At 37.5% G+C, this 13,082-nt stretch overlaps 1 protein-coding gene across 1 annotated transcript; it reads left to right on the top strand.

Moving 5' to 3' along the window:
• The first annotated feature begins 6,811 nt into the window (after positions 1-6,811).
• LOC121431197 (echinoidin-like) lies at positions 6,812-11,652 on the top strand. The gene is made up of 3 exons (XM_041628706.1): positions 6,812-7,056; positions 8,464-8,638; positions 11,374-11,652. Exons 1-3 carry the CDS (start codon positions 6,926-6,928, stop codon positions 11,623-11,625), a joined length of 558 nt encoding a protein of 185 aa, XP_041484640.1. The 5' UTR covers positions 6,812-6,925; the 3' UTR covers positions 11,626-11,652.
• Positions 11,653-13,082: the final 1,430 nt, after the last annotated feature.

Here is a 13,082-nt window from a genome sequence, read left to right as displayed (position 1 = left end):
TTTCACGATAGGGCACGTTACGTACGTAACGTAATAAGGGTGTCAAAAACGCAAAAATAATGAAAAAAGGGTATCTATTTCACTAGGAAAATTACGTGTTTAGGGTCGATTTGCGGGGATGATGAGACAAAATTAAAATATCTTATAAAGGATGTCCTTTTTGCCCCAACACTACATGTTTAGAGTCCGATTTGCGCGGGGTGTAGAAGTGGGGTCGTACTAAATCAAATAAGGTAAAGCCGACGACCGAAGGACCCGTAACAATAAAACATTCCTGTACTTGTTTAGGGGTTCATTTCAGGGAATATTTGCCAAGAATATCGTTTTGTTTCGAATACTTGTTAAGGGTAGGGTTTCACACGCCAATACTTGTTAAGGGGTGCATTTTCAGAATATGGAAATTACGTGTTTAGGGTGCTTTTCGAGACCCCATGGTCGCGCATGGTATCCACTCGTGAATGGAAGTGGCCCCCCCGGGGATTGACCGTTAGGGTTTGGTAGGTATGTATAAAGGCAGTAACCGTCTTTACATAGTGGCTTTCCTGCCTTTCCAATGAATCTATGGTAAAATTTGAAGATTGGTAGTGACTTGCTTTGGGATTCTTGCGCAACAGATGCAAGTCAGGCTTTATGAATCGTGTCTTAAAAGTGTGTTGTCATCTTCCTCACATATTTTGGATGAGGCTTAATGACTCAACAAGTGAATATGGCAAGCCAAACTGGATTATCAGTCATTTTTCACTGCATGAACTTATCCCGAATTCTGCATCTGCTGATGGTCACTCATACCATATGAGGGCCTATTTCAAGATTTTGTAAATCCCCCAAAAGTGAATGTCACTATTTATTACTAATTCATTACTGGTTTACATGAATATGTATTCCATAAAGGAGGAATGTATTAATGAGAGCGGAAATGAAAAGTGTTTTTTGGATAATTCTGAAAAATTACTATGAAAATTTATTATGATTTGATGTCCGGTCAAAATAACACTCGGCATATTTTGATCTTGTAATATAGATCACTGTACTTTAGTTGAATAAATAAATTATTAAGGAATTAATAAAAGTATTTTCTGTTTTTTTAACATGTCACAAAAATGTTTGGATACCATTTTGGCACTTCATATTCAGGTTGTGTAGGGTGCTTTGGATCCAGTCACTGATGGATCTACAAATGCTGTTCAGAATGTAACAAATGCATGTAATATCATGGATGACTGGAGTATGAGGTGCCAATCAGAAACAGCCAAAAATATTCTTAATGATACCCCCAAAATAAGCATGATTATTTGGTCCATTGTGTTTTTATGACAATTTACATGCTTGTCTCCTACTTAGTAATCTACAAATGTGTAGAGTTTAAAATTCAACTTTAATGCATTAATTATGGTATTTTTACGCATACATGTAAACCATGAATAGATTCTGATTAAATATATTAAATAAAAATTGATATGATATATTTTCTGTTGGTTATATTTTTTTTTTGTAAATTGTGCTTCCCCTTGTAGAATTTTTTTTTTTAATAGCCAGAAGAAACTCGTACATAATTATCACTTGACACAGCCCTATATGTGGAGTTTGTTGGGTGTTGTGGCCCAGTGGATTGGTCTCCGGACTTTGAAACAGAGGGTCGTGGGTTCAAATTCCAGCTATTGCGTAGTTTCCTTCAGCAAGATATCTATCCACATTGTGCTGCATTCAAGCCAGGTGAGATGAATGGGTAACTGGCAGGAATTTATTCCTTGAAATTCTGAGCGCTGGAAAGTAGCTGCTTGAGCTACAGCCGGGGTAATAATATCCAAGTCCTTTGGAAGCGCATAGAGATGTTATTCATAATGTGTTATGCGCGATACAAGATCTTTTATTATTATTATTATTATTTTGGGTCCAGAAGAAAAGAAAGAGGTGGATTTTTCTCCGGGTACTTAAAACAACAAAACCCTGACACATTGAGCACAATTTATAAAAAGATTAATCTATAGGCAGCTTCTGGTTTCAAGCAACAAAATGAAGCCAATGTCGGTCTACAAGAAAGTGGATATAAACAATTTCAATCTTTGTCCAAACATTTGAGATTTCAGAAAATCAATGCTGATTAATTCCTAAAGTTTTAAAACGTAATCTAAACATTTGAATATTCAAAATGTATTTAAGAAAATGATTACTTTGGATTGATAAGAACTTGGGGTATTCACAAACTATAAATGAAACACCCAATCACATATAGTCATGCATACTCACTAAAACCTGATTGACTATTCGCGGTTGGGGGCAGGGGTGTGGAATTGAGTCATGGTTCACACTCTTGCCGATGATGGCGCTGTCGATATTTCTGCGACAAGTCTATGGTGTGACGTCCCGGAATGAGACAGTAAGCTGCCCTTGATTATCTTACCTGTTAAGGCCTGGAGGGCGTTTCATGAAAGGACTTGTCGGACGTTTTATCCGACAAGTCCCATTTTATCCGACAGTTACCATAGGAACAGTGCCTCTCAACCAATCAAAATCATGGAAAGTTGTCAGATCTGACAACTTGTCGGATGAAAATATTGATGAAACGCTCCCTGGTCACACCGCCCGAGTGTTGTTGGAGCGGTCGTGGAGCGGAGAGAAAAAAAATCACCGCTCGCTACCGTTCACCATATTCGATTTCGATTGTTTTTTTGTTTTCGGCTTTTTCTCCAATTTTGTGAGCGAAATTCGACCCTCTCTCCCTAACGCTCCACGACCGCTCCAACAACGCTCGGGCGGTGTGACCAGGCCTTTACGGATAGAAGTTTGATGTTCCTCATGTGGTAGCCGACTCCAGTCCTAAGAATAAAACTGCATGAAGATAATCCATGTCTTTCTCGTTCAATGCCTCATAAATTTCTAGACACTTACCAATACTCGCATTCACATTCATCCACATGTATCAAACTCTGTCCGTTTGATTTACGTTCTCATTTATTTAAATAACGAACGATTAATGATCGAATGTTTACAAAATCGAATATTTCTATCATCTAATCTAATCACTCCATCGCTCATGTTTTGATATATATTAATTGTAGTATTTTACAATTCTAATGCATTCGAAAGCAGTATTCTGCGGATTTCTGCCAAATATAGAAATGAATCAATACTGAATGCCTTGCGACGCAGTCGGGTTTCAAATACACCAAAATGACGACTCCTCTTTTCTTCTGATAAATTAAATCACAAACTTTATCCAAATTATGTAGGTGTTGCCGTTATAAAAGTGGGAATGCTTTCCTGACTTAAATAGCTTGAAGATAGATAAATCATGAACGTTAACATGGCGACTGACGGGAAACTTTAGCGATTAGATGTTAACTCTACGAAAGCAAAAAAAAAATAATAATACGTGCTACTAGCTTTCTACATTAACCAATGCTCCCTGCCATGGGCAGAAATCCCAGACATGCCAGAGGGGACGTGTCCCCCTACCCAAAATAGTAGGGGGGAGACACAATATCAAATGTCCCCCTTACTATTTTCGGTCTTTGATGATGGAAAGAAATTGAAATAAAACATGTATTTTTGGACGAGATGACCTTACTTATTGGGTGATAACTTTTTTTTTTGCTTGTCAAAATTTCCAGCCCTTTGTGCCCCCAACCTTTGGAGACAGATTTCCGCCCTTGCTCCCTGCCCGTATATAGTTTGGATGTGGCACCTACGTGTACGCCTTATACAGCGTGTCCCACAAAAATGTTAATGTTACTCTAGAATGGTATAATATGATATTAGAATTGCATTATACTGTTAATTTTTTTTATTCCTTACACCCGTAAACTACAATTCATTTCCTACAACTGGATTATATTTTATGTGATATGGTTTGATAATCACAAAGAGAGGGTAAAAGGAACACATAGAAATTTCTCCCTCAGCAAAATGACAAGTCAACCATATATAACCCACTCCTATTTTTACATGTCGCAATGTACATGTAGTATGTGACCCTTTAAACAAATGCTTTAAACCATGGGTTAGGCGCCAAAACAATATACAGGTACCTCAGGCAGATATTAAACATACTATGTCGGGTTTTTTTTTAACGACGGTTAGTTTAGACCCCATTTTTGGAAGCCATCTTGGATTTTTAACATACAGGACCTCTGAATGTCCTTGTAACTTGTCCAAAATCACTTGATCCTTTAAACTATTGGATTAAACGTCAAATCTTATTATTTTCCCAGTTCGGATATGAAACAAACTATGTCGGTTTTAATTAACGACGGCCATTTTAGACTCCATTTTAGGAACGTACCGGATCTCTGACTATCCTTGTAACTTGTCCCAGTGTACTCCTTGACCCTCAGAACCACCATTGAATAAATTCAAACTAAAGACACTAAAATAGGTTTTAAAAAAAGGTAATCGACGAGTTGTGAATTTGTAGGCTATGTAATAATAAAAATACTAATCGTTCTCATACATCCTGGTATTCGGCTACATATAGCCTATAGATGTCAAAGGAAGTTTGAAAAGTGCTATTGCCTGGGAAAAATGTTATTCAAGGAACTTGTTTTTTCCTGCAAATTGAATTTGTTTTAATATCAGTATATTAAAAACAGGGATATGAATATGCCACAAGCGGATCCAAGATTTCATAGCGAGGAGGGCCAATACTTCGAATCAATAGGGCAGATTTTGGTGGTGAATGCAGTATTGGTAATAACTCGACAGGGAAAAAAAAGATAATTTAAACACAACTTTGAATTCATGAAAATGATTTGTATAAGCCTGTCAGACAGTGTAAAAAAACAACATTTTGCAAGTGCGAAGCGCGAGATAAGATTATGATATATTGACCTAAAAACAGTTTAACCTCATCAGCAGGAGGAGTATTACATTAAAGGTGATTGTTTTTTTTAATATTCTTATTTGAAAAGGGTGGTATTACAAGCAACAATTCAATTCACAATGATACAATATTTTGATAAATGCCTACCATGCCTACGGCTACATTCTTCCATTTTGTTCTTCAATTCCCTCGTCACTATTGTTGTATGGGAGCGGGGGGGGGGGGTGTTTGGTGCGGCCTTTTTCGCCCGCTCCTCCTATTTCTCTTTCCTCTTCCATTTCTTTTCCTTCCCACTTTCGTTTTTTTTTCGGGGGGGGAGTGGCAAGGCCTATTACCTTATGTTTTCGCACCTGTCAAAGGCAGGATAATTTGACACCCGACTCTCTGTTTTCTTCCATTCCTCTGTGGGAGAAAAAGGATAAAAAAGAGAAAGATATAGCTGTGAAGAAAAAAACAAACACACATGCACGACCTTCTCGCCGTCCTTAATTCCCTTTCCCCTCGTTTCCTTTTCTCCTCTCACGTTTCCCTTCTTTTGCCTGTTATATGTTTCTCCTCTTTTTGTTCATTTATCTCCCTTCTCCCTTTCGATTCCTAACTTCTCCTTCCTCCTCCCCTATCACCTTCCACCCCCCCCCTTTTTTCTCTCTCCCCTTCTTTTGCTTCCCTTTTTTCTCTCTTATTCCCTTTTTCTTTCGGTTGTCCTCTCAGTCTGTAACTATTTCCTTCTCTTCCCATACCCTTTCTCCCGCACCCTTTCCATTCTCATTTTTCTCCCTCTCCTTTCACCATTCTGTTTTTTTTTTCATCCTTCTCTATATTTCCACCCCCTTTTTTGAGAGGGAGGAGGGGGGGGGGGGTATGCCACTCGACCACCACTTGATCTGTACCTGGTATATGCATTAGTGATTGGCGTCATCAGTTGTGTGGTAGTGTATTGTAGACATCAGTGGCGTATCAAGTTGAAAATACCACTTAAGGACAGAAGATAGAACAACGTCCGTTCCCCATGCTCTCCCTGCCACCCTTTTTTGTCTGCGGATGTGATGATGCTCATCAAATTAAATTGTTCTGAATTTTTCATTTTGTCTGCATTGATAGCCCGCAATGTAAGTATTATACCGGTGTTATATTATTTGACTCTTAAAAAGGTTATACATAAGTTGTAATTATAAAATGTAAATATTTTGAAACAATAAATCCTCCAGGAAGAGGCACACAGAAAATAAAATTGATAGCCCCAACCCCTTTATTTAGCTACGAATCGCAAATCTTCTCTAGAAAGGATTTCCTTCATATTAATTACTAGTTCCTACGTTGGGGTCTAGGGGACTGTAAGGGGCGACCTCCCTTTTAAGTGTTTTAGGAGTGAAAAGGGGGATGAAAATGAAGAAAAGCGAAGCCCGAAATAAAAAAGCTTATTTAGAAAAAAGTAAGACTTAGTTGGGCAAATTTCTTAGTGGAACGTTGTGGCCCAGTGGATTAGTCTTCTGACTCTAAGAAAAAGAGGGTCGTGGGTTCGAATCGCAACCATGGCTAATTTCCTTCAGCAAGAAATGAATCCACTTTGTGGTGCACTCAACCCAGGTGAGGTGAATAGGTATCAGTGGGGAGAAATTTCTCGAATGCTTCAGCACCTAGGCAGCCCAGCTAAATCCGGGCTAATAATAATAGCAGTCCCTTTTGGAAAACAGTTTTCAGAGCTTAAGTTGCTTCCCTGGGTAAATATACTTTTTTAAAATAATAATAATTATAATAAAGGATATTTAGAGGCGCTTAAAACAAAAAGTACCATAGCGCGTACAATGTATGAATAATGATTTAGCATTTGCAATCATTATTATTATCCCCATTTTTAGGATGTCATTCAATCCAGAAAAAATGACTTCACCATTTGGTTGTCCTGCCCGCCCCTTCTCAAAATACTCTGTTGCCGCCCCTGCTGGGGGTCGATTACAACACTTAACATTTCTAACTAGTAAGAGTGCCTCAACTTCCTCCTCATGGCATTAAATGCAGAACTAGAAATATTTAATACCCATCTTCGTCAGTTTCATATGAAAAGCAACCAGTTGCGAAAGTACAGCTGCTAATTTTGAGGCCAAAATGCTGAAGAAGATGTTCACTTTCTTCCTCATCGGAACTTTAGCTGTAATGCTGACGACCCTACCGGGCTGCCAAGCTGACGGCTGTGGGTGTCCCCCACTGTGGACACCTTTTCAAGATAACTGTTACAGGTAAGCACCCCCGACGGATAGACCTATGATTTTTTTTTTTTTACAGTATTTTTACCTGTTAATTCTAATCAGTCAGAATGATCTGTCTTGTTTGTTTGTAGAAAATTCAAATTTATGATTCTCTCATGCATATAATAACATTCTCATTTCAATTTCAATTTTCTTGTTTACTATCACATTTTTAATATTGATGCCAAGGCCTAAGATCTTTATTGTGTTTCCATTCGCATCGTTAGGACCCATGTGCTTCCGATCAGTATTATAAAAGACCCCAAAATACAAATAATTTTGAGGGACGGAAGTCTGTGCCACGCTTAATATGTTCACTTGACTCCTAGCAGACGATCCTGGGGATGGAATAGGATACATGTATGTCCCCCAATAATTTAGAGGAGGGGGGGGGTGGCCTGTATCAGTTAACAATAGTTGTTATCGAATATATATCAAAATGCTATAGGTCGTTCTCCATTCCAAGTGTTTATGCGAAATGTTCCTTTTTACAGCCTCTTCCGTGTTCAAGGCTATTGCTTTCTCTCAAGTCCGAGATCGATTAAAGGACTAGAATCTACCAAAATTAAACATTTCCAGGAAAGGAATTGAGATATTCGCAAAACATTCGCCTTGACAACCTAAGGCACTGAGCAAGATTCTTATTAAATGAACGCTACTTCCTTGATTACCTGCATGGGGTTAGTGAGTTTTCATATACATGTATCACATTTTCAATCAATCGAAACGATCGCCTGACACCGACCAATAATATGTGTAAGTCTTTTAGTAAACATGATTCGGGGGGGGGGGGTAGTCAAATATATTGCTGTACGCATGCGTGACCAAATTATTTCCAAACACACCCTGCACGAGTCTTTTCTGTGTGTGCTCAAATAACCCCCTAAAAACAAGTTTTTCGCGGGCTTTATTTACACAATTTGGCCCCTAAACAAGTTGTTGCCAGAATATGACCTCTGGGAAAATATACCCTAAACATGTTTTAGGCTAGTCTTTAAAAAAAAAAGCTTTGGAAAAAACCCCTACCCTAAATACGTTTGATTTTCGGTCACGCATGCGCAGTGTATAGCAATATATTTGACTCCCCCGGGGGAGTGTTTCATCAATTTTTTCATCCGACAAGTTGTCAGATCTGACATCTTTCCCTGCATGTTGATTGGCCGAAAGGCACTGTTTCTATGGTAACTGTCAGATGAAATGGGACTTGTCGGATAAAACATCCGACAAGTCCTTTCATGAAATGCTCCCCTGAACTATTCCAGAAAACCGATGGCGTGTCTCAAATAAAAATGATAATAATAATGCGAGCATATTTCATCTTTTAAGATAGAAACGAAGATAAGTGTTATTTTCAAATTCAATAAGGTAAATTGACTGACATCTTGTCAATTCTTTTAGGTATTTCTCGGTGAAGAATATCACTTGGCTTGGAGCAGAGATGCACTGCTCAAGTTTCTCCGTTCCTTGTACTGGAGTCGATGCTCCCCTTAGCCTAGGACATCTCACTTCTATTCATTCGAAAGAGGAGATGGATTTTCTTGCAGTGACGTATGAAGACCTCCGCAGTAAAGTGGTAAACATTTGCTCAATATCCCTTCAAAATACTTCATTATTATTTGAAGATAAAAAAATATTACATACAATTTTACATTAAAGGACAAGTCCACCCCAACAAAAACTTGATTGGAATAAAAAGAGACAAATTCAACAAGCACAACACTGAAAATTTCATCGAAATCAGATGTAAAATAAGAAAGTTATGACATTTTAAAGTTTCGCTTCATTTCACAAAACAGTTATATGCACATCTCGGTCAGTATGCAAATGAGAGAACTGATGACATCACTCACTATTTCTTTTGTATTTTATTATATGAAATATGAAATATTTTGATTTTCTCGTCATTGTCATGTGAAATGAAGTTTCATTCCTCCCTGAACACGTGGAATTCCATTATTTTAACATTTTGTGCTTCAGGCAAGGAGGTCCTAATCATCAAAAATTGAAATATTGTATAATTCAAACAATAAAAAAACAAAAGAAATAGTGAGTGAGTGACAGCATCGACTCTCTCATTTGGATATAACAAATTTGGACCTGTGTTTATTCAACCGTGAAATTTAGCCAATGTGTTGTATCGTACTTTAGAAAGTACCTTTTACAAATCTTCTGACTATTTTTCATGATGAGAATGTGGATTTAGTTCCAATAAAATGGAATAAAAGTAATGATATTTGGCTTGTGACTTTTGAAAAGTGACATTTTTGCCTTCTGATGATGCTCGCTGTAACATGACGTAAAATACGTCCATAACATTTACTCAGAGGATAGCTTATAAAATTACCTACACGGTCATGTAAAATATATTAAAAACTCGCATTGGTTCGGAAATTATTGATGTTTGTTTAAGGGGGGACTTACTTTATATATATATATATATATTATATATATATATATATATATATATATATATATATATATATATATAATATATATATATATATATATATATATATATACTAATCAATAAATAAATCAATCATTAATTCCGTCAATCAAGCATTCCTTCACAATCAAAACTGTTTATATCCTTAAATTCAGTGTTGTGCTTTGGGGCCATACTCTCTTTCCTTATCCCCCATATATGTCGTGTCGTATACGGGACATTTCGACAACAGGCTAGTCTCTTAGCTGAATGTTGGAATAATATAATTTTTTTGGTCAATGATAAAGTTATAAGGGTTAGTCATGCATGTGAAAAACAGAGAACCAACCAAAAATGTATGAATATGGGTGAATTATCATCCGAGATTATTATGCTGTGTGTCGTACGGGACTCAATTGCCACCTTTCGAAAACCTCAGGGACGGACACGTTAAGGTCCCCTAACACAAAAGTTAACGATTAATCATACACTTGATTTATAAGATTGATTGTACATTATAGTCAATAGAATCAAACGTAGAAAACTGCTCTACAATCATGCTATGCTTTGTGTTAAAGGCCCTTATAGATCTGCTTTTCGTGTGCAAAATTCTTTCACGCGACACCGGCACCATACATGCATGTACATTACGACCGATGGTCATCATCGTATATGCCCCTCACCTGAGCCGGCGGCGAGCCTCTACTATGACAGCTGGCTGGAGATATTCGAAATGCAGGGCCCACAATAGATTATGATATGGATAAGAAAGTGGTTTTTCAAACAAATCGAGTGAGGAAAAAACTTACTGAATTAAGGCTTAGATATAGATCATTACAGTCCATCGAATCGATATTGCGAATGTGGATTATAGGTGGATCACTGGCAATTGATTCCATTCCGAAACTAGTTCGCATGCGTTGATATGTACACAGCATATGCAATACGTCTTAACTTGCGAGGTATTTTTCTTTTTTGTTTACTCCTTCTACACAAACGATATGCCTCTAGCACACAATTATGTTTTACTTTCCCCAGAAATGGGGGATTAAATTAAAATTTCCGGGGGGCACCATGGGTTTTTGAAAAGCACCCTAAACAAGGGAAGCAAGTCTTTTCCAGATTATGAAAAATGCATCTCTTAACAAGTATTTGGCTTGTGAAACCCCACAAGTATTGGAAATATATCACTTTTTTCAGTATTTTAAACATCGTTTTTAACACCCTTATAACGTTACATAGGCCTATACGTAACGTACTTGCCCTCTCTATCCCCTTTTACGCATGGTCGCGCTTGGTGTCCACTGTTCAATGGAAGTGGTCCCCGGGCGTCCTCTCGAGCACTGGGAGGAACCAAATGTGGCTCTGAAAAGTCGTCCTAAATCGGATTTATATCGCTGTTACCATAGTAGCAACCAGAATTTTGCACACGAAACGCATATTGAATGTTTCCGTTGCAGATGCGAAACGAAGAAAAAATCTCATGCCACACAATTTGAATTGCAGGACAGAGTTTTACGACCATGACGACGGGCCCAAAAAAATCTCTTCCAAAATCATATACCGTCCAAAATAGGCGTTCGCATTCTCTAATGAAAGGTTGGGAATGTCCCATACGACACGCAACATTTTCACCTCTTATTCATCAATGGTCAACTTTTTTTAGTTGTCATTGAGTTTATATGACTACCCAGTAGTACTTTATTATTAACACAAAACAAATTGAAATTCCTAATTTGTTTGTACAACAAGTAGAACAGTGTTGTGAAAATGGCTGATTTTTTTTCTAGCATGGAATCGTCCATCATGTATATTGGCCATATTGTCTTTTATGACCGCTTATTTCAAGAACAAAAAAATACACTGTCATATTTCATCATCAGATAACGTCCTTTACCAGAGTCTGGATTGGTCTTCATGACAAGAGCACAGAAGGTAGCTGGAAATGGAGTGACGGCTCGAGTGTAGACTACGAGAAATGGGAGAGTGGTCAGCCGAACAGTTATCAGGGGGATCAGGATTGTGCCGAGTTTCATTCGTCCAACGAATACACGTGGAATGACCTCGCGTGTGACACAGACAACGACAGTGATTTCACTGTGACGGGTTATATCTGCAAGCTACCACAGTGGTAACGAGTGGAAATGCCATAGTTTTAATGTACGGATCAGTGGCGTAACTACGGGGGGGGCATGGGTGGGCACGTTCCCCCCCAATCGGCTGGCAAAAAAAAAAAAAAAAAAAACGAGGAAAAAGAGAAAAGGAGGGAGAAAGTGAAAGAAACATAGAGGGAAGGAAGAAATTATTAAATTATGTTATATTATAATTATGTTATGTTATATTACATAAAAATATATATAACTTTATGAAACATAATTTGCCTGGGGCCTATGTCTTCATTGTTCCTGATACTCGCATTGTCTGTTTAACGAGATATATAATCCTGTTGTACTAAAACCTCCCGTTTTCAAGTCAATATACACCAAATATATCTCCTCGCACTTCGAATCAATATTGTTTTATGTAGTGACATATCATTTTAAGGTCTTAATATAAAACATTTCACGTCCGTGCTTACGTTCGCATTAGTGGATTAGTGAGATAATATGTCTGCTCTTCATGATTTCCTAAAATCAGTCCTTAAAATGTCAATTTTTTAAATCTGAATATCGAAGATTTCAGCTTGCGCTCGCATCATTTGGTTGGTGGTCTACGTGAATTCCTACAAGCCTTAGAATGCCCCTCTACCTTCAGGTGTGAATTTCCAAATTTTCCAGCTCGCGCTCGCAATATTTGAATAGTGAGATGCGTATATGATAATCATGACTACAATGACTACAAATAGTATGTCTTTAGGTGTAATTCTAACAAAATCAGCATGCGCTTGGCACTCGCATTAGATAACTATGGTGAGATATGTGTACTCTTAATGGATTCTTTTAAAAATAGTCCTTAAAATATCCATGTTTGGGGTCAATATATACAAAAATTTCAGCTCGCGCTTCGCGCTCGCTTCATTTGGTTATTGAAATACGAAGGGTCGTCGTGAATTCCTACAAAAAAGCCTTAAAATGTCCCTCTTCAGGTCTGAATTTCCTAAATTTTTAGCTCGCGCTCGCAATATTTGATTAGTGAGATACGCATTTTAATCATGATTACAATGACAATTGCTTTATGTGTTTGGATGCATATAATTCTAACAAAATCAGCAAGCGCTTGTCACTCGCATTAAAATACTATGGTGAGATATGTATACTCTTAAAGGAGAATCCAACCCAAATAAAAACTCGTTTTTATAAGGAAAGGGAAAATCAGACAAGTTGTTAGGTGAAAGTTCGACCAATATTGGACAAACAACAAGAAAGTTATGAATTATTAAAAGTTGTAAATATTGGTAATCACTATACCCATGGATACTTCAAATTGGCAGCATATGGGATGTCATAGTGATGTAGGCAAGGACTACTCTTCCATATACTCAAATACATATTATGGCTAAAATGTCATTTCCCCCAAAAGTTTTATTTATTTATTTATTCTTTCATGAGGACATAAAACAATATACTATCTGGGCTATATTTAGATTTCTGCC

Source organism: Lytechinus variegatus, chromosome 17 (assembly GCF_018143015.1).
Source record: "Lytechinus variegatus isolate NC3 chromosome 17, Lvar_3.0, whole genome shotgun sequence".
Lineage (NCBI taxonomy): Eukaryota > Metazoa > Echinodermata > Echinoidea > Temnopleuroida > Toxopneustidae > Lytechinus > Lytechinus variegatus.
This window is presented reverse-complemented; position numbering and strand designations above follow the sequence as displayed.